Raw genomic sequence first — 23,029 nt, 5'->3', positions numbered from 1 at the left:
TCCTCTGTCTCTACATTATGATGATCTATTCTCCATCCTCTGTCTCTACATTATGATGATCTATTCTCCATCCTCTGTCTCTACATTATGATGATCTATTCTCCATCCTCTGTCTCTACATTATGATGATCTATTCTCCATCCTCTGTCTCTACATTATGATGATCTATTCTCCATCCTCTGTCTCTACATTATGATGATCTATTCTCCATCCTCTGTCTCTACATTATGATGATCTATTCTCCATCCTCTGTCTCTACATTATGATGATCTATTCTCCATCCTCTGTCTCTACATTATGATGATCTATTCTCCATCCTCTGTCTCTACATTATGATGATCTATTCTCCATCCTCTGTCTCTACATTATGATGATCTATTCTCCATCCTCTGTCTCTACATTATGATGACCTATTCTCCATCCTCTGTCTCTACATTATGATGATCTATTCTCCATCCTCTGTCTCTACATTATGATGATCTATTCTCCATCCTCTGTCTCTACATTATGATGATCTATTCTCCATCCTCTGTCTCTACATTATGATGATCTATTGTCCATCCTCTGTCTCTACATTATGATGATCTATTGTCCATCCTCTGTCTCTACATTATGATGATCTATTCTCCATCCTCTGTCTCTACATTATGATGATCTATTCTCCATCCTCTGTCTCTACATTATGATGATCTATTCTCCATCCTCTGTCTCTACATTATGAAGATCTATTCTCCATCCTCTGTCTCTACATTATGATGATCTATTCTCCATCCTCTGTCTCTACATTATGAAGATCTATTCTCCATCCTCTGTCTCTACATTATGATGATCTATTCTCCATCCTCTGTCTGCAGCTGCTGCTCTCCAACAGGACCATGAGATGACTGTTTTATTAGAAAGTACAGAGAAGTCTCCTCCATCTGGACAACAGACAGGACAACAGACAGGATGACAGACAGGACAACAGACAAGACAACAGACATGACAACATACAGCACATCAGACAGGACTGGCATACAGGACAACAGACAGTATTGTCAGTACAACCGACAGGATAACAGACAGGATAACAGACAGGACAACAGACAGTATTGTCAGTACAACAGACAAGACAACCGACAGGACAACAGACAGTATTGTCAGTACAACAGACAAGACAACCGACAGGACAACAGACAGTATTGTCTGTTTGATATTAATTGTTAGTTTTTTCAATGCTTATTATTTGGGTCTATACAACTACAGATTCTGTAACAAATTATGTTCACGTTTCTCTAATTGTCCGCCAGATGGCGACTGCTATGATGTTCAATGGCAATCAGTGGCATAATGGTAGATTACGTTGATTTATTAATTAAATAAAATTGAAGCACAACTCGCTAAAACATTCCTTAGATTTCTATTGTATTATATTGTAACGATCCTCGCTATATGAGCCACGTTACAATTTCCACTAAGTGGGAAAGCCCTATTGGCGTGATGCATAGGATGTCTGCCTTTCACGCCAGAATCCCGGGTTTGCTTCCCATTCGACACAATATTCTATTATTATTATATTGTAAAAGATTAGATTAAAATGATTATGTCTACAAGTGACAACTGACAAGTGCGCCACTGGTCACATCCGGGGAGCGCTCTGCTGTCTGCCACCTGTCTGCCGTTTAGAAGACGTGACCCGCAGAGAGCCATTTCGGATTCTGCCCGTTGACGGGGCATGAAACACTCAAACTCACGGGATATCAAGACTGGAATCGGGCAAAGATGTGAAAAGGGGAATCTTGAGTTGCGATTAAGTAGCCTAGTTGGAAGGAAAGGCTATGATAGAGGAAAAGATGGCGAATAACTCAACTTTAGAAAGCGTGTTTTCTCACAGAACAGGACACAATTCATCTCAACCATCTCCATTCACTGAAATCCGGGAAAATCCACTAAAGGTAGGCGACTAGTATCTCACAGATTCTTAAAAGTCGGGACAATCCTTGTCCGGCAGGGAAACGTTATTTTTTATAGTTGAAAAAAAGATCCCAATTTCGAACTCTCTCAAAAAAAGTTGTAAAGTTCGAAAAACGGTCAATAATTAACATTAACTGGAAAAGGATCTTCTGTAGTTTCTTGCAATGACGTCAGAATCCGAAAGGAATCAGGTCAGCCCTTCTTCATGTAATACAGCAAGACCACTCATGTTCTGGAAGGTTCTCTACTTCTGATCCATTTAAACAAACCATATCAACATCACCATGGTCACAACCAGAAACTGTCAGCTCCTTCTCCTTGAACGATTAAGATATAATATGCATTTTGGTTCAAATATGCTTATTTTAATTAGGTTTTAGTCATAAAGCAACTGAGAAAAATCAAAAATGCAATTTTGTGTACCACTTAAATGAATAAGAAAAATGCAATTTTTGTCAACTCAGATTTTTTGTTTAACGTAAACAGGGCTGAAAGATCTGATAGAATAGTTTTGTTTTTATTGGGGATTTTTTTAAATTAATCATTTTCCATATTTTACAAATGTTTGTATTTAACTTGTATTTTTAGTGGCAAAAATATGTCTGTTTTGACTATCTGTTGTCAACTCCATCAGTGGCTTGTGAACTGATGGCTAACCCTCTTAAGATAGTTCTTTTTTTGTATTTTATATTCTGAAAAATATCTGAATCACTGTTCTGCAACATATGCTTAAACTATTGAAGTATTTGCTGTGCTAAACCTAAGGGTTAATGTTTGCTAGAAAAACATACCAAATGCTAACGGAATTAGCCCTGGAACATTATATAGTGTTATACAACAAAACAAAAAGAAGTTTGGAGATTTGTATTGGGTCATTTTCATGTGAAATGACCCATGAGCACCAACATGTGAAGTTTATAGAAGCATATCAAATTAAAGCTAACAGTCTATATTTTTGAGAAATTAAGGCATAAATAAATGTTTCAACCATTGTCCATCCTAAAAATTTGGAATAAGCAAAGGCTTTGATTTCTGGACAAACTGATGGAAAGGGGTCTTAGAAAACATCTACCAGAAAACGTCTTAAAAGATATTAGAAATACATCAAAACACAGTAATGTTGAAGTAAAGACTCCTGCCAACTAAAATCAATACTAAGACATTTGTCTGCCTTCTGTAAGTTTAATAAACATTGCCTTGTAATTCCGTTACCAAAAACCCTAATCTTTAAGATATTTTCTAATTTCTCTCCCTCATGAGGAGGGAAGATAATGAAAGTTCACAGAAGTAACAAGTAAAGGTAGACCTACCAGTTAGTTAGTGGTTTTACTGATATACATTTTGTTTATGAATTATTAAGTGATTAAAACTCGAAATTCCGTTACGAAATCACTAACAGAATTTCAGAAAAATCGGTAATGGAATTTCTGCAATTGAATTGGCTACAATAGGAAATCATAGTAGTCACAAACCACAGTTGGGTTCACAAGTTTGGACAGCACAGTACAGCACAGTAGAGTATAGTTCAGTAGAGTATAGTTCAGTAGAGTATAGTTCAGTAGAGTATAGTTCAGCAGAGTATAGTTCAGTACAGTAGAGTATAGTTCAGTAGAGTATAGTTCAGCAGAGTATAGTTCAGTACAGTAGAGTATAGTTCAGTAGAGTATAGTTCAGTAGAGTATAGTTCAGTACAGTAGAGTATAGTTCAGTACAGTAGAGTATAGTTCAGTAGAGTATAGTTCAGTAGAGTATAGTTCAGTAGAGTATAGTTCAGTAGAGTATAGTTCAGTACAGTAGAGTATAGTTCAGCAGAGTATAGTTCAGTACAGTAGAGTATAGTTCAGTAGAGTATAGTTCAGTAGAGTAGAGTAGAGTATAGTTCAGTAGAGTAGAGTATAGTTCAGTAGAGTATAGTTCAGTAGAGTATAGTTCAGTAGGGAACACTAGAATGTTCTGTACTGTACTGAACTCTACTCTACTGAACTCTACTGTTCTGAACTATACTACCGTTCAAAAGTTTGGGGACACTTAGAAATGTCCTTGTTTTCGAAAGAAAAACAAAAAAATTTGTCCATTAAAATAACATAAAATTGATCAGAAATACAGTGTAGACATTGTTAATGTTGTAAATGGCTTTTGTAGCTGGAAACGGCTGATTTTTAATGGAATATCTACATAGGCGTACAGAGGCCCATTATCAGCAACCATCAGTCCTGTGTTCCAATGGCACGTTGTGTTTGCTAATCCAAGTTTATCATTTTAAAAGGCCAATTGATCATTAGAAAACCCTTTTGCAATTATGTTAGCGCAGCTGAAAACTGTTGAGCTGATTAAAGAAGCAATAAAACTGGCCTTCTTGAGACTAGTTGAGTATCTGGAGCATCAGCAATTGTGGGTTCGATTACAGGCTCAAAATGGCCAGAAACAAATAACTTTCTTCTGAAACTCATCAGTCTATTCTTGTTCTGAGAAATGAAGGCTATTCCATGCGAGAAACTGCCAAGAAACTGAAGATCTCGTACAACGCTGTGTACTACTCCCTTCACAGAACAGCGCAAACTGGCTCTAACCAGAATAGAAAGAGGAGTGGGAGGCCCCGGTGCACAACTGAGCAAGAGGACAAATACATTAGAGTGTCTAGTTTGAGAAACAGACGCCTCACAGGTCCTCAACTGGCAGCTTCATTAAATAGTACCCGCAAAACACCAGTCTCAACGTCAACAGTGAAGAGGCGACTCCGGGATGCTGACCTTCTAGGCAGAGTTGCAAAGAAAAAGCCATATCTCAGACTGGCCAATTAAAAGAAAAGATTAAGATGGGCAAAAGAACACAGACACTGGACAGAGGAAGACTGGAAAAAAAGTGTTATGGACAGACGAATCGAAGTTTGAGGTGTTCGGATCACAAAGAAGAACATTTGTGAGATGCAGACCAAATGAATAGATGCTGGAGGAGTGCTTGATGTCATCTGTCAAGCATGGTGGAGGCAATGTGATGGTCTGGGGGTGCTTTGGTGGTGGTAAAGTGGGAGATTTGTACAGGGTAAAAGGGATCTTGAAGAAGGAAGGCTATCACTCCATTTTGCAACGCCATGCCATACCCTGTGGACGGCGCTTGATTGGAGCTAATTCCCTCCTACAACAGGACAATGACCCAAAGCACAGCTCCAAACTATGCAATAACTATTTAGGGAAGAACCATTCAGCTGGTATTCTGTCTATAATGGAGTGGCCAGCACAGTCACCGGATCTCAACCCTATTGAGCTGTTGTGGGAGCAGCTTGACCGTATGGTACGTAAGAAGTGCCCATCAAGCCAATCCAACTTGTGGGAGGTGCTTCAGTAAGCATGGGGTGAAATCTCTTCAGATTACCTCAACAAATTGGACAACTAGAATGCCAAAGGTCTGCAGGGCTGTAATTGCTGCAAATGGAGGGTTCTTTGAGGAAAGCAAAGTTTGAAGGACACAATTATTTCAATTAAAAATCATTATTTCTAACCTTGTCAATTTCCTATTTCTAACCTCTGCCCAGGCCCTGTCAGCCACGTTGTCATGGCCTGGGCAGAGATGAGGTGTATTCTGTCAGCCACGTTGTCAGGGCCTGGGCAGAGAAGAGTGAGGTGTATTCTGTCAGCCACGTTGTCAGGGCCTGGGCAGAGAAGAGGAGTGAGGTGTATTCTGTCAGCCACGTTGACAGGGCCAGGGCAGAGATGAGGAGTGAGGCATATACTGTAGAAATAGGAGGAGAGACCGTTCTGCAGGATAATGGGTATACTGTACTGTAAGGCCTGAACAGCTGGCCGTTCTGATAACTCAACACCCCAGCCTCCTCCCTCCTCCCTCCCTCCCAAGTCAGAGGCCACGGATCAGCCCATCTCTCTATCAATTCCTCCATCCCCAGCCCGTCACAGTTCTCCATTGTCCCCTAGCACAAAGAAACACGCTGTCCGCCCCCCTGGACACTGAGACAGTGGGGGAGGAGAACATCAGTCTCATTCTGTTCTGTCACCTCTTCAGACCCAGAGAGAGAGAGAGAGGGAGAGTTCTGTTCTGTCACCTCTTCAGACCCGGAGAGACGGTTCTGTTCTGTCACCTCTTCAGACCCAGAGAGAGGGTTCTGTTCTGTCACCTCTTCAGACCCGGAGAGAGGGTTCTGTTCTGTCACCTCTTCAGACCCAGAGAGAGGGTTCTGTTCTGTCACCTCTTCAGACCCGGAGAGACGGTTCTGTTCTGTCACCTCTTCAGACCCGGAGAGAGGGTTCTGTTCTGTCACCTCTTCAGACCCAGAGAGAGGGTTCTGTTCTGTCACCTCTTCAGACCCAGAGAGAGGGTTCTGTTCTGTCACCTCTTCAGACCCAGAGAGAGGGAGAGTTCTGTTCTGTCACCTCTTCAGACCCAGAGAGAGGGAGAGTTCTGTTCTGTCACCTCTTCAGACCCGGAGAGAGGGTTCTGTTCTGTCACCTCTTCAGACCCAGAGAGAGGGAGAGTTCTGTTCTGTCACCTCTTCAGACCCAGAGAGAGGGTTCTGTTCTGTCACCTCTTCAGACCCAGAGAGACGGTTCTGTTCTGTCACCTCTTCAGACCCGGAGAGACGGTTCTGTTCTGTCACCTCTTCAGACCCGGAGAGACGGTTCTGTTCTGTCACCTCTTCAGACCCGGAGAGAGGGTTCTGTTCTGTCACCTCTTCAGACCCAGAGAGAGGGTTCTGTTCTGTCACCTCTTCAGACCCAGAGAGAGGGTTCTGTTCTGTCACCTCTTCAGACCCAGAGAGAGGGAGAGTTCTGTTCTGTCACCTCTTCAGACCCAGAGAGAGGGAGAGTTCTGTTCTGTCACCTCTTCAGACCCAGAGAGAGGGAGAGTTCTGTTCTGTCACCTCTTCAGACCCAGAGAGAGGGAGAGTTCTGTTCTGTCACCTCTTCAGACCCAGAGAGATAGAGGAGATGCAGGAAGCAGCACTCACATTAGATAAGGTGAAACAGCTTGTGTTAGACCCTATAGAGAACACTCTGGGGTAGATGTTAGGGACAGGGTTAGAATGCTCTGGGGTAGAATGTTAGGGACAGGGTTAGAATGCTCTGGGGTAGAATGTTAGGGACAGGGTTAGAATGCTCTGGGGTAGAATGTTAGGGACAGGGTTAGAATGCTCTGGGGTAGAATGTTAGGTACAGGGTTAGAATGCTCTGGGGTAGAATGTTAGGGACAGGGTTAGAATGCTCTGGGGTAGAATGTTAGGGACAGGGTTAGGAATGCTCTGGGGTAGAATGTTAGGGACAGGGTTAGAATGCTCTGGGGTAGAATGTTAGGGACAGGGTTAGAATGCTCTGGGGTAGAATGTTAGGGACAGGGTTAGAATGCTCTGGGGTAGAATGTTAGGGACAGGGTTAGAATGCTCTGGGGTAGAAATGTTAGGGACAGGGTTAGAATGCTCTGGGGTAGAATGTTAGGGACAGGGTTAGAATGCTCTGGGGTAGAATGTTAGGGACAGGGTTAGAATGCTCTGGGGTAGAATGTTAGGGACAGGGTTAGAATGCTCTGGGGTAGAATGTTAGGGACAGGGTTAGAACACTCTGGGGTAGAATGTTAGGGACAGGGTTAGAACACTCTGGGGTAGAATGTTAGGGACAGGGTTAGAACGCTCTGGGGTAGAATGTTAGGGACAGGGTTAGAACGCTCTGGGGTAGAATGTTAGGGACAGGGTTAGAACGCTCTGGGGTAGAATGTTAGGGACAGGGTTAGAATGCTCTGGGGTAGAATGTTAGGGACAGGGTTAGAATGCTCTGGGGTAGAATGTTAGGGACAGGGTTAGAATGCTCTGGGGTAGAATGTTAGGGACAGGGTTAGAATGCTCTGGGGTAGAATGTTAGGGACAGGGTTGGAATGCTCTGGGGTAGAATGTTAGGGACAGGGTTAGAATGCTCTGGGGTAGAATGTTAGGGACAGGGTTAGAATGCTCTGGGGTAGAATGTTAGGGACAGGGTTAGAATGCTCTGGGGTAGAATGTTAGGGACAGGGTTAGAATGCTCTGGGGTAGAATGTTAGGGACAGGGGTTAGAACACTCTGGGGTAGAATGTTAGGGACAGGGTTAGAACACTCTGGGGTAGAATGTTAGGGACAGGGTTAGAACGCTCTGGGGTAGAATGTTAGGGACAGGGTTAGAACGCTCTGGGGTAGAATGTTAGGGACAGGGTTAGAACGCTCTGGGGTAGAATGTTAGGGACAGGGTTAGAATGCTCTGGGGTAGAATGTTAGGGACAGGGTTAGAATGCTCTGGGGTAGAATGTTAGGGACAGGGTTAGAATGCTCTGGGGTAGAATGTTAGGGACAGGGTTAGAATGCTCTGGGGTAGAATGTTAGGGACAGGGTTAGAATGCTCTGGGGTAGAATGTTAGGGACAGGGTTAGAATGCTCTGGGGTAGAATGTTAGGGACAGGGTTAGAATGCTCTGGGGGTAGAATGTTAGGGACAGGGTTAGAATGCTCTGGGGTAGAATGTTAGGGACAGGGTTAGAATGCTCTGGGGTAGAATGTTAGGGACAGGGTTAGGAATGCTCTGGGGTAGAATGTTAGGGACAGGGTTAGAATGCTCTGGGGGTAGAATGTTAGGGACAGGGTTAGAATGCTCTGGGGTAGAATGTTAGGGACAGGGTTAGAATGCTCTGGGGTAGAATGTTAGGGACAGGGTTAGAATGCTCTGGGGTAGAATGTTAGGGACAGGGTTAGAATGCTCTGGGGTAGAAATGTTAGGGACAGGGTTAGAATGCTCTGGGGTAGAATGTTAGGGACAGGGTTAGAACGCTCTGGGGTAGAATGTTAGGGACAGGGTTAGAACACTCTGGGGTAGAATGTTAGGGACAGGGGTTAGAACACTCTGGGGTAGAATGTTAGGGACAGGGTTAGAACGCTCTGGGGTAGAATGTTAGGGACAGGGTTAGAACGCTCTGGGGTAGAATGTTAGGGACAGGGTTAGAACGCTCTGGGGTAGAATGTTAGGGACAGGGTTAGAATGCTCTGGGGTAGAATGTTAGGGACAGGGTTAGGAATGCTCTGGGGTAGAATGTTAGGGACAGGGTTAGGATGCTCTGGGGTAGAATGTTAGGTACAGGGTTAGAATGCTCTGGGGTAGAATGTTAGGGACAGGGTTAGAATGCTCTGGGGTAGAATGTTAGGGACAGGGTTAGAATGCTCTGGGGTAGAATGTTAGGGACAGGGTTAGAATGCTCTGGGGTAGAATGTTAGGGACAGGGTTAGAATGCTCTGGGGGTAGAATGTTAGGGACAGGGTTAGAATGCTCTGGGGTAGAATGTTAGGGACAGGGTTAGAATGCTCTGGGGTAGAATGTTAGGGACAGGGTTAGAATAGTCAGGAATGAAGGTGGAACTTCTTGGGAGTCTGTGAAACGACTGCAGAATCAGTGTCTGTTGAGTGGAAAACAAAACATGATCATTATCTGCTGTTAAATGTGATCTATTGCTAAGATATTGACCTATCAGTATCAGATTGCCTCCTCCTGTTTGATACCAAATGTTTCTATTAGTAGTGGAGACATTCTAACTGGGCAGACTATTGTAAGGAGCACCATGACCAGAACGGACCTGCCAGGCCAATTAGGTCATGTTTGTAATGTTTGCCAAGTAGGACACTCCCCAGTGTGCCAGCCTGCCTGTGCCCTTGGTTATGTTTTCCCTTCCTGCTACACGAAAGCCAGACCTCTCTGTTCCCTCTGAGTGAATGTGACTGGGCTGATGAATACTACAGGGCATTTCCATGTAAAAGGACCCATGAGAGGCAACATGTGAAGTCCGTAGGAGCATGTTCAATTGGGTGTCAAATGAAAGCTAGGAGTCTATATATTTTTTTTGTAATTTTTTTATTAAGGCATATATACATTTTTCAACCATTTTCCATCCTAAAAATTTGGAATAAGCAAAGGGTTTTTATTTGTGGTCAAAAAGATGGGAAATGGGTCAAAAGAAGACAAAGTCTTAAAAGATATTAGAAATACATAAAAACACAATAATATTGAAGTAAAGACGCCTGCCAACAAATATCAACACATATTTAAACTGAAAAAAAATATAAACGCAACATGAAACAATTTCTAAGATTTTACTGAGTTACAGTTCAAATAAAGAAATACGTCAATTCAAATAAATTCATTAGGCACTAATCTATGGATTTCACATGACTGGGAATACAGATCTGTTGGTCACAGATCACTTTTTTAAAAAAGGTAGGGGCGTGGATCTGAAAACCAGTCAGTATCTGGTGTGACCACCACAGGCACATGCACACACACACGATAACATACGCACTATACACACCTACACATGGCTTTTGTGTTGTAGATATGTGGTAGTGGAGTATGGGCCTGAGGGCACACACTTAATGTGTTGTGAATTCTGTAATGAATGTATTGTAATGTTTTTAAAATTGTAAAACTGCCTTAATTTTGCCAGACCCCAGGAAGAGTAGCTGCTGCCTTGGCAGGAACTAATGGGGATCCATAATAAACCCCAGGAAGAGTAGCCGCTGCCTTGGCAGGAACTAATGGGGATCCATAATAAACCCCAGGAAGAGTAGCTGCTGCCTTGGCAGGAACTAATGGGGATCCATAATAAACCCCAGGAAGAGTAGCTGCTGCCTTGGCAGGAACTAATGGGGATCCATAATAAATACAAATTCAAATTTGCCTCATGCAGCATGACACATCTCCTTCACATAGAGTTGATCAGGCTGTTGATTGTGGCCTGTGGAATGTTGTCCCACTCCTCTTCAATGGCTGTGAGAAGTTGCTGGATATTGACGGGAACTGGAACACGCTGTCGTACACGTCGATCCAGAGCATCCCAAACATGCTCAATGGGTGACATGTCTGGTGAGTATGCAGGCCATGGAAGAAGAGGGACATTTTCAGCTTCCATTAATTGTGTACAGATCCTTGCGACATGGGAACGTGCATTATCATGCTGAAACATGAGGTGATGGCGGCGGATGAATGGCACGACAATGGGCCTCAGGATCTCGTCACGGTATCTCTGTGCTTTCAAATGACCATAGATAAAACGCAATTGTGTTCATTGTCCATAGCTTATGCCTGCCCATACCATAACCCCACCGCCACCATGGGGCACTCTGTTCACAACGTTGACATCAGCAAACCGCTCGCCCACACAACACCATGCACGTGGTCTGTGGTTGTGAGGCCGGTTGAACATACTGACAAATTCTCTAAAACGACGTTGGAGGCGGCTTTACAGGGATGTAAACAAATTTGTGCACAGAATTTTGGAGAAATAAGCTTTTAGTGCGTATGGCATATTTTATTTCAGCTCAGGATGGGATCAACACTTTACATGTTGCATTTTTTATACACTGCTCAAAAAAATAAAGGGAACACTTAAACAACACATCCTAGATCTGAATGAATGAAATAATCTTATTAAATACTTTTTTCTTTACATAGTTGAATGTGCTGACAACAAAATCACACAAAAATTATCAATGGAAATCAAATGTATCAACCCATGGAGGTCTCGATTTGGAGTCACCCTCAAAATTAAAGTGGAAAACCACACTACAGGCTGATCCAACTTTGATGTAATGTCCTTAAAACAAGTCAAAATGAGGCTCAGTAGTGTGTGTGGCCTCCACGTGCCTGTATGACCTCCCTACAACGCCTGGGCATGCTCCTGATGAGGTGGCGGATGGTCTCCTGAGGGATCTCTTCCCAGACCTGGACTAAAGCATCCGCCAACTCCTGGACAGTCTGTGGTGCAACGTGGCGTTGGTGGATGGAGCGAGACATGATGTCCCAGATGTGCTCAATTGGATTCAGGTCTGGGGAACGGGCGGGCCAGTCCATAGCATCAATGCCTTCCTCTTGCAGGAACTGCTGACACACTCCAGCCACATGAGGTCTAGCATTGTCTTGCATTAGGAGGAACCCAGGGCCAACCGCACCAGCATATGGTCTCACAAGGGGTCTGAGGATCTCATCTCGGTACCTAATGGCAGTCAGGCTACCTCTGGCGAGCACATGGAGGGCTGTGCGGCCCCCCAAAGAAATGCCACCCCACACCATGACTGACCCACCGCCAAACCGGTCATGATGGAGGATGTTGCAGGCAGCAGAACGTTCTCCACGGCGTCTCCAGACTGTCACGTCTGTCACGTGCTCAGTGTGAACCTGCTTTCATCTGTGAAGAGCACAGGGCGCCAGTGGCGAATTTGCCAATCTTGGTGTTCTCTGGCAAATGCCAAACGTCCTGCACAGTGTTGGGCTGTAAGCACAACCCCCCCACCTGTGGACGTCGGGCCCTCATACCACCCTCATGGAGTCTGTTTCTGACCGTTTGAGCAGACACATGCACATTTGTGGCCTGCTGGAGATCATTTTGCAGGGCACTGGCAGTGCTCCTCCTGCTCCTCCTTGCACAAAGTATACTGTTATGTTCAGCTCATAGGGTCTCCTGCTACTGTCCTCCTTCCACTGGTATACTGTTATGTTCAGCTCATAGGGTCTCCTGCTACTGTCCTCCTTCCACTGGTATACTGTTATGTTCATCTCATAGGGTCTCCTGCTACTGTCCTCCTTCCACTGGTATACTGTTATGTTCATCTCATAGGGTCTCCTGCTACTGTCCTCCTTCCACTGGTATACTGTTATGTTCAGCTCATAGGGTCTCCTGCTACTGTCCTCCTTCCACTGGTATACTGTTATGTTCAGCTCATAGGGTCTCCTGCTACTGTCCTCCTTCCACTGGTATACTGTTATGTTCAGCTCATAGGGTCTCCTGCTACTGTCCTCCTTCCACTGGTATACTGTTATGTTCAGCTCATAGGGTCTCCTGTTACTGTCCTCCTTCCACTGGTATACTGTTATGTTCAGCTCATAGGGTCTCCTGTTACTGTCCTCCTTCCACTGGTATACTGTTATGTTCAGCTCATAGGGTCTCCTGTTACTGTCCTCCTTCCACTGGTATACTGTTATGTTCAGCTCATAGGGTCTCCTGCTACTGTCCTCCTTCCACTGGTATACTGTTATGTTCAGCTCATAGGGTCTCCTGCTACTGTCCTCCTTCCACTGGTATACTGTTATGTTCAGCTCATAGGGTCTCCTGCTACTGTCCTCCTTCCACTGGTATACTGTTATGTTCAGCTCATAGGGTCTCCTGCTACTGTCCTCCTTCCACTGGTATACTGTTATGTTCAGCTCATAGGGTCTCCTGCTACTGTCCTCCTTCCACTGGTATACTGTTATGTTCAGCTCATAGGGTCTCCTGTTACTGTCCTCCTTCCACTGGTATACTGTTATGTTCAGCTCATATCTGTAGTACCTGAGTTTCAAGGACAAAGTAGCTGTTCTGGAAAGAGCCAAGAATTTAAGAGGAACTTATATCTTCCTCAACGAGGACTATCCTGAAGCTGTCCGCCAGAAGAGGAAAGAACTTATCCCAGCCATGAAAGCTGCCAGAGCGCGTGGGGACATTGCTAACATCCACTATGACAGGCTCATTGTCCGCCCTCCCTCCCAGAAGCCTGGAAGGGATGAGAGAGCCAAGCCTATGGGTTCATAGCTTCAACCCCGCAGCACACACACACACTTACACACACCAACTGATCAATGGACTGCTGAATGGTTTATTTTTTCTCTTGCTTTGTTTGCTCTTTTCCATATTGTGTCTATCTCTGATAAGCTACCCAGGAAAGGGCTGAAAATAGCCCATATTAATATATGTAGCCTTAGAAATAAGGTTAATGAACTCAATAACTTGCTAACATCAGATAACATTTATAAATTAGCCATTTCTGAGACTCACTTAGATAATTCATTTGCTGATACAGCAGTAGCCATACAAGGATATAACATCTATAGAAGAGACAGGAATGCTTATGGGGGAGGTGTTGCTGTATATAGTCAGAGCCATATCCCTGTAATGCTTAGAGAAGATCTCATGTCAAGTGTTATTGAAGTGTTGTGGTTGCAGGTTCACCTGGCACATCTAAAGCCTTTTCTTTTGGGGTGTTGCTATAGGCTACCAAGTGCTAACAGTCAGTATCTAAATAATACGTGTGAAATGCTTGATAGTGTATGTGATGTAAACAGAGAGGTCTACTTTCTTGGGGACCTGAATATTGACTGGTTTCCATCAAGCTGTCCGCTCAAGAGGAAGCTTCTCACTGTAACCAGTGCCTGTAATCTGGTTCAGGTTATTAATCAACCTACCAGGGAGTTTACAAACACTACAGGAACAAGATCATCCACATGTATTGATCACATTTTTACTAATACTGTAGAACTTTGTTTTAACACTATATCCGTACCCATTGGATGCAGTGATCACAATATAGTGGCTATATCCAGGAAAGCCAAAGTTCCAAAAGCTGGGCCTAAAATAGTATATAAGAGATCATACAAGATTTTGCTCTTATGTGGATGATGTTAAAAATATTTGTTGGTCTGATGTGATTAATAAGGAGCATCCAGACGCTGCACTTGATGAATTTATGAAATTGCTTCTTCCAATTATTGATCAACATGCACCTGTTAAGAAACTGATTGTTAGAGCTGTTAAGGCTCCGTGGATTGATGAGGAATTGAAAAACTGTATGGTTGAAAGAGACGGGGCAAAAGGAGTGGATAATAAGTCTGGCTGCACATCTGACTGGTTGACTTACTGCAAATTGAGAAATGATGTGACTAAACTCAACAAAAAGAAGAAGAAACTGTATTATGAAGCCAAGATCAATGATACTTTGGAGTACTTTAAATGAAATTATGGCCAGAAAGACTAATTCAACTCCATCTTTCATCGAATCAGATGGCTTATTCATCACAAAACCATTTGATGTTGCCAATTATTTTAATGATTACTTCAATGGCAAAGTGGGCAAACTTACGCAGGAAATGCCAACAACGAACAGTGAGCCATCGTATTCATGCATTTAAAAAAATAAAAATAATGAAAGAAACGCATTGTAAGTTCGAATTTTGTAAAGTTAGTGTGGGAGAGGTTGAAAAATAATTAATTGTTATCGATCAATAATGACAAACCTCCTGGCATCGACAACTTAGATGGAAAGCTTCTGAGGATGGTAGCTGACTCTATAGCCACTCCTATCTGTCATATCTTTAATCTGAGCCTAGAGGAAAGTCTTTGTCCTCAGGCCTGGAGGGAAGCCAAAGTCACTCCGCTACCCAAGAGTGGTAATGCGGCCTTTACTGGTTCTAACAGCAGAACTATCAGCTTACTGGTAATGAATGGTGTGGCTGTTGAACAAGTTGAGGATACTAAATTACTTGGTGTTACCTTAGATTGTAAACTGTCATGGTCAAAACATATAGATTAAATGGTTGTAAAGATGGGGAGAGGTCTGTCCGTAATAAAGAGATGTCTGCTTTTTTGACACCACACTCCACAAAGCAAGTCCTGCAGGCTCTAGTTTTATCTTATCTTGATTATTGTCCAGTGATGTGGTCGAGTGCTGCAAAGAAAGACCTAGTTAAGCTGCAGCTGGCCCAGAATAGAGCGGCACGTCTTGCTCTTCATTGTAATCAGAGGGCTAATATTAATAATATGCATGCCAGTCTCGCTTGTCTAAGAGTTGAGGAAAGACTGTTGTCACTTGTTGTTTTTATAAGAAATATTAATGTTGGAAATTCCCAATTGTTTGCTAAGTCAACTTACACACACAGCACTGACACACACTTACCCAACCAGACCTGCCACCAGGGGTATTTTCACAGTCCCCAGGTCCAGAACAAATTCAAGGAAACGTACGGTATTATACAGAGACATGAGTACATGGAACTCCCTTCCATCTTATATAGCGTAAGTAAACAGCAAACCTGGTTTCAAAAAACAAATAAAGCAACACCTCACGGCACAACGCCTCTCCCCCATGTGACTTACTTGTTGTGTGTATGTACTGACATGTACAGTGCCTTCGAAAAGTGTTCAGACCCCTTGACGCTTTCCACATTTTGTTACGTTACAGCCTTGTTCTAAAATGGATTTTTTTTTTATAATATTTTTTATCAATCTACACACAATACCCCATAATGACAAAGTGAAAACAGTTTTTTAGAAATTTTAGCAAATGTATTAAAAACTTAAAACGTATTTACATAAGCATTCAGACCCTTTGCTATGAGACTAAATTTTGCTCAGGTGCATCCTGTTTCCATTGAGCATCCTTGAGATGTTTCCACAACTTGATTGGAGTACACCTGTGGTAAAATCAATTGATTGGACATGATTTGGAAATTCACACACCTGTCTATTTAAGGTCCCACAGTTGACAGTGCATGTCAGAGCAAAAACCAAGCCATGAGGTCGAAGGAATTGTCCATAGAGCTCCGAGACAGGATTGTGTTGAGGCATAGATCTGGGAAGGGTACCAAAAAATGTCTGCAGCATTGAAGATCCCCAAGAACACAGTGGCCTCCATCATTCTTCAATGGAAGAAGTTTGGAACCACCAAGACTCTTCCTAGAGCTGGCTGCCTGACCTAACTGAGCAATCGGGGGAAAAGGACCTTGGTCAGGGAGGTGACCAAGAACCCGATGGTCACTCCGACAGAGCTCCAGAGTTTCTCTGTGGAGATGGGAGAACCTTCGAGAAGGACAACCATCTCTGCAGCACTCCACCAATTAGGCCTTTATGGTAGAGTGGCCAGACGGAAGCCACTCTTCAGTAAAAGGCACATGACAGCCCGCTTGGAGTTTGCCAAAAGGCACCTAAAGACTCTCAGACCATGACAAACAAGATTCTCTGGTCTGATGAAACCAAGATTGAACTCTTTGGCCTGAATGCCAAGCGTCAGGTCTGGAGGAAATCTGGCACCATCCCTACGGTGAAGCATGGTGGTGGCAGCATCATGCTGTGGGATGTCTTTCAGCGGCAGGGACTGGGAGACTAGTCAGGATCGAGGCAAAGATGAACGGAGCAAAGTACAGAGATCCTTGATGAAAACCTTCTCCAGAGCACTCAGGATCTTAGACTGGGGCGAAGGTTCACCTTCCAAAAGGACAATGACCCTAAGCACACAGCCAAGACAACGCAGGAGTGGCTTGAACCCGATCTAACATCTCTGGAGAGACCTGAAAATAGCTGTGCAGCGACGCTCCCCATCCAACCTGACAGAGCTTGAGAGGATCTGCAGTGAAGAATGGGAGAAACTCCCCAAATACAGGTGTGCCAAGCTTGTAGCGTCATACCCAAAAAGACTTGAGGCTGTAATCGCTGCCAAAGGTGCTTCAACAAAGTACTGAGTAAAGGGTCTGAATACTTATGTAAAAGTTATATTTCAGTTTTTTATTTTTAATAAATTAGCAAACATTTCTAAAAACCAGTTTTTGCTTTGTCATTATGGGGTATTGTGTGTAGATTGATGAGGGGGAAAAAACTATTTAATCAATTTTAGAATAAGGCTGTAACGTAACAAAACGTGGAAAAAGTCAAGGGGGTCTGAATACTTTCCGAAGGCACTGTATGTGGAACTTCTAGATGTGATGTGTCGGACCCCAGGAAGACTAGCTGTCACCATTTGGTGTAGGCTAATGGGGAGCCTAATAAATCAAATCAAAACCCACTGAGCACCAACCGACCCGCGTCATTTCAATCACAGAAATAGAATTCATGGAATGGACGTATCCCTTCAGACCACTGCAATTTAGCTGCTACACCACAAAAACCTTGGCTGATGTAAAATAGCAACAACCATAAGCTAATATGAAAAAATATCCTGAGTTTACACGTTTTTAGATAATTGACATTAAAGATTAAAATAATGTTTTTCTAAAAAAATAATGTTTTTTAAAGAAATTATAAAATAGCTTGACAACCCTGTTTGTAAGCTTTTTAAGTTATATCAAACTCAACCGTTTTATCTTTTCAAATGATGAAGACATGGATGTCTCACGGTAGGGTGGGGTATGCAAAATAGGTAAACCTTGAGCACCTCTACCTCCTAAATGTTTTGGCATTCAGGTCCAAATAACAGGTGGGTTACTTTCTGACCTTCTACCGTAGACAAATATGTAACAGAAGTTTTTGTTTAAATCAAAATGGATGCTGTCAAAAAGAGATTGAATTCTAATGGATTTACCCTACCAGCTATAGTATCATCATCATCATCATCTGGGGAAAAGCACGAGGCAGAATGAATCTGTGCAGCAATTTAGTGTTGAGGTGTTTTGTTGGTAGTATGGTTGGCCCATTGGAACTAAGGTTGACGATCTCTTATCATTATTATCTGACCCTCAGCTGTGAGTGGTCCAACCTGTTAATACCACTGACCCTCAGCTGTGAGTGGTCCAACCTGTTAATACCACTGACCCTGGAGCTAGCCCCTCTACCAGGACCCTCAGGGTATGGAAACAACCCTGGAGTCTAGTGTTCTCTATGGGATGATGTTACTAGTCTAGTGTTCTCTATGGGATGATGTTACTAGTCTAGTGTTCTCTATGGGATGATGTTACTAGTCTAGTGTTCTCTATGGGATGATGTTACTAGTCTAGTGTTCTCTGTGGGATGATGTTACTAGTCTAGTGTTCTCTATGGGGTGATGTTTCTAGTCTAGTGTTCTCTGTGGGATGATGTTGCTAGTCTAGTGTTCTCTATGGGATGATGTTACTAGTCTAGTGTTCTCTGTGGGATGATGTTACTAGTCTAGTGTTCTCTATGGGATGATGTTACTAGTCTAGTGTTCTCTATGGGATGATGTTACTAGTCTAGTGTTCTCTGTGGGATGATGTTACTAGTCTAGTGTTCTCTATGGGGTGATGTTTCTAGTCTAGTGTTCTCTGTGGGATGATGTTGCTAGTCTAGTGTTCTCTATGGGATGATGTTACTAGTCTAGTGTTCTCTATGGGATGATGTTACTAGTCTAGTGTTCTCTGTGGGATGATGTTACTAGTCTAGTGTTCTCTATGGGATGATGTTGCTAGTCTAGTGTTCTCTATGGGATGATGTTACTAGTCTAGTGTTCTCTGTGGGATGATGTTACTAGTCTAGTGTTCTCTATGGGATGATGTTACTAGTCTAGTGTTCTCAATGGGATGATGTTACTAGTCTAGTGTTCTCTATGGGATGATGTTACTAGTCTAGTGTTCTCTATGGGATGATGTTACTAGTCTAGTGTTCTCTATGGGATGATGTTGCTAGTCTAGTGTTCTCTATGGGATGATGTTACTAGTCTAGTGTTCTCTATGGGATGATGTTACTAGTCTAGTGTTCTCAATGGGATGATGTTACTAGTCTAGTGTTCTCTATGGGATGATGTTACTAGTCTAGTGTTCTCTGTGGGATGATGTTACTAGTCTAGTGTTCTCTATGGGATGATGTTGCTAGTCTAGTGTTCTCTATGGGATGATGTTACTAGTCTAGTGTTCTCTGTGGGATGATGTTACTAGTCTAGTGTTCTCTATGGGATGATGTTACTAGTCTAGTGTTCTCAATGGGATGATGTTACTAGTCTAGTGTTGTTCTCTATGGGATGATGTTACTAGTCTAGTGTTCTCTATGGGATGATGTTGCTAGTCTAGTGTTCTCTATGGGATGATGTTACTAGTCTAGTGTTCTCTGTGGGATGATGTTACTAGTCTAGTGTTCTCTATGGGATGATGTTACTAGTCTAGTGTTCTCAATGGGATGATGTTACTAGTCTAGTGTTCTCTATGGGATGATGTTACTAGTCTAGTGTTGTTCTCTATGGGATGCTGTTGCTAGTCTAGTGTTCTCTATGGGATGATGTTGCTAGTCTAGTGTTCTCTATGGGATGATGTTGCTAGTCTAGTGTTCTCTATGGGATGATGTTACTAGTCTAGTGTTCTCTGTGGGATGATGTTACTAGTCTAGTGTTCTCTATGGGATGATGTTACTAGTCTAGTGTTCTCTATGGGATGATGTTACTAGTCTAGTGTTCTCTGTGGGATGATGTTACTAGTCTAGTGTTGTTCTCTATGGGATGATGTTGCTAGTCTAGTGTTCTCTGTGGGATGATGTTGCTAGTCTAGTGATGCTCTCTATGGGATGATGTTACTAGTCTATTGTTCTCTGTGGGATGATGTTGCTAGTCTAGTGATGCTCTCTATGTGATGATGTTACTAGTCTAGTGTTCTCTATGGGATGATGTTACTAGTCTAGTGTTGTTCTCTATGGGATGATGTTACTAGTCTAGTGTTCTCTATGGGATGATGTTACTAGTCTAGTGTTGTTCTCTATGGGATGATGTTGCTAGTCTAGTGTTCTCTGTGGGATGATGTTGCTATTCTAGTGTTCTCTGTGGGATGATGTTGCTAGTCTAGTGTTCTCTGTGGGATGATGTTACTAGTCTAGTGTTCTCTGTGGGATGATGTTGCTAGTCTAGTGTTCTCTGTGGGATGATGTTACTAGTCTAGTGTTCTCTGTGGGATGATGTTACTAGTCTAGTGTTGTTCTCTATGGGATGATGTTACTAGTCTAGTGTTCTCTATGGGATGATGTTGCTAGTCTAGTGTTCTCTATGGGATGATGTTACTAGTCTAGTGTTCTCTGTGGGATGATGTTACTAGTCTAGTGTTCTCTATGGGATGATGTTACTAGTCTAGTGTTCTCAATGGGATGATGTTACTAGTCTAGTGTTCTCTATGGGATGATGTTACTAGTCTAGTGTTGTTCTCTATGGGATGCTGTTGCTAGTCTAGTGTTCTCTATGGGATGATGTTGCTAGTCTAGTTTTGTTCTCTATGGGATGATGTTGCTAGTCTAGTGTTCTCTATGGGATGATGTTACTAGTCTAGTGTTCTCTATGGGATGATGTTACTAGTCTAGTGTTGTTCTCTATGGGATGATGTTGCTAGTCTAGTGTTCTCTGTGGGATGATGTTGCTAGTCTAGTGTTCTCTGTGGGATGATGTTGCTAGTCTAGTGTTCTCTGTGGGATGATGTTACTAGTCTAGTGTTCTCTATGGGGTGATGTTTCTAGTCTAGTGTTCTCTGTGGGATGATGTTGCTAGTCTAGTGTTCTCTATGGGATGATGTTACTAGTCTAGTGTTCTCTGTGGGATGATGTTACTAGTCTAGTGTTCTCTATGGGATGATGTTACTAGTCTAGTGTTCTCTATGGGATGATGTTACTAGTCTAGTGTTCTCTGTGGGATGATGTTACTAGTCTAGTGTTCTCTATGGGGTGATGTTTCTAGTCTAGTGTTCTCTGTGGGATGATGTTGCTAGTCTAGTGTTCTCTATGGGATGATGTTACTAGTCTAGTGTTCTCTATGGGATGATGTTACTAGTCTAGTGTTCTCTGTGGGATGATGTTACTAGTCTAGTGTTCTCTATGGGATGATGTTGCTAGTCTAGTGTTCTCTATGGGATGATGTTACTAGTCTAGTGTTCTCTGTGGGATGATGTTACTAGTCTAGTGTTCTCTATGGGATGATGTTACTAGTCTAGTGTTCTCAATGGGATGATGTTACTAGTCTAGTGTTCTCTATGGGATGATGTTACTAGTCTAGTGTTCTCTATGGGATGATGTTACTAGTCTAGTGTTCTCTATGGGATGATGTTGCTAGTCTAGTGTTCTCTATGGGATGATGTTACTAGTCTAGTGTTCTCTATGGGATGATGTTACTAGTCTAGTGTTCTCAATGGGATGATGTTACTAGTCTAGTGTTCTCTATGGGATGATGTTACTAGTCTAGTGTTCTCTGTGGGATGATGTTACTAGTCTAGTGTTCTCTATGGGATGATGTTGCTAGTCTAGTGTTCTCTATGGGATGATGTTACTAGTCTAGTGTTCTCTGTGGGATGATGTTACTAGTCTAGTGTTCTCTATGGGATGATGTTACTAGTCTAGTGTTCTCAATGGGATGATGTTACTAGTCTAGTGTTGTTCTCTATGGGATGATGTTACTAGTCTAGTGTTCTCTATGGGATGATGTTGCTAGTCTAGTGTTCTCTATGGGATGATGTTACTAGTCTAGTGTTCTCTGTGGGATGATGTTACTAGTCTAGTGTTCTCTATGGGATGATGTTACTAGTCTAGTGTTCTCAATGGGATGATGTTACTAGTCTAGTGTTCTCTATGGGATGATGTTACTAGTCTAGTGTTGTTCTCTATGGGATGCTGTTGCTAGTCTAGTGTTCTCTATGGGATGATGTTGCTAGTCTAGTGTTCTCTATGGGATGATGTTGCTAGTCTAGTGTTCTCTATGGGATGATGTTACTAGTCTAGTGTTCTCTGTGGGATGATGTTACTAGTCTAGTGTTCTCTATGGGATGATGTTACTAGTCTAGTGTTCTCTATGGGATGATGTTACTAGTCTAGTGTTCTCTGTGGGATGATGTTACTAGTCTAGTGTTGTTCTCTATGGGATGATGTTGCTAGTCTAGTGTTCTCTGTGGGATGATGTTGCTAGTCTAGTGATGCTCTCTATGGGATGATGTTACTAGTCTATTGTTCTCTGTGGGATGATGTTGCTAGTCTAGTGATGCTCTCTATGGGATGATGTTACTAGTCTAGTGTTCTCTATGGGATGATGTTACTAGTCTAGTGTTGTTCTCTATGGGATGATGTTACTAGTCTAGTGTTCTCTATGGGATGATGTTACTAGTCTAGTGTTGTTCTCTATGGGATGATGTTGCTAGTCTAGTGTTCTCTGTGGGATGATGTTGCTAGTCTAGTGTTCTCTGTGGGATGATGTTGCTAGTCTAGTGTTCTCTGTGGGATGATGTTACTAGTCTAGTGTTCTCTGTGGGATGATGTTGCTAGTCTAGTGTTCTCTGTGGGATGATGTTACTAGTCTAGTGTTCTCTGTGGGATGATGTTACTAGTCTAGTGTTGTTCTCTATGGGATGATGTTACTAGTCTAGTGTTCTCTATGGGATGATGTTGCTAGTCTAGTGTTCTCTATGGGATGATGTTACTAGTCTAGTGTTCTCTGTGGGATGATGTTACTAGTCTAGTGTTCTCTATGGGATGATGTTACTAGTCTAGTGTTCTCAATGGGATGATGTTACTAGTCTAGTGTTCTCTATGGGATGATGTTACTAGTCTAGTGTTGTTCTCTATGGGATGCTGTTGCTAGTCTA

At 42.8% G+C, this 23,029-nt stretch overlaps 1 protein-coding gene across 4 annotated transcripts in view; it reads left to right on the top strand.

Annotated features, from left to right (window-relative positions):
• The first annotated feature begins 1,650 nt into the window (after positions 1-1,650).
• LOC121555774 (NIPA-like protein 2) overlaps positions 1,651-23,029 on the top strand; it is a 52,878-nt gene continuing 31,499 nt past the window's right edge. For all 4 annotated transcript variants that reach the window (XM_045227020.1, XM_041869611.2, XM_045227019.1 and 1 more), the window contains exon 1: positions 1,651-1,934. In XM_045227020.1, the coding sequence (XP_045082955.1) occupies positions 1,818-1,934 (117 nt within the window). In that variant the 5' untranslated portion in view covers positions 1,651-1,817. The remainder of the gene's footprint in view (positions 1,935-23,029) is intronic.

Source organism: Coregonus clupeaformis, chromosome 18, assembly GCF_020615455.1.
Source record: "Coregonus clupeaformis isolate EN_2021a chromosome 18, ASM2061545v1, whole genome shotgun sequence".
NCBI lineage: Eukaryota > Metazoa > Chordata > Actinopteri > Salmoniformes > Salmonidae > Coregonus > Coregonus clupeaformis.
This window is presented reverse-complemented; position numbering and strand designations above follow the sequence as displayed.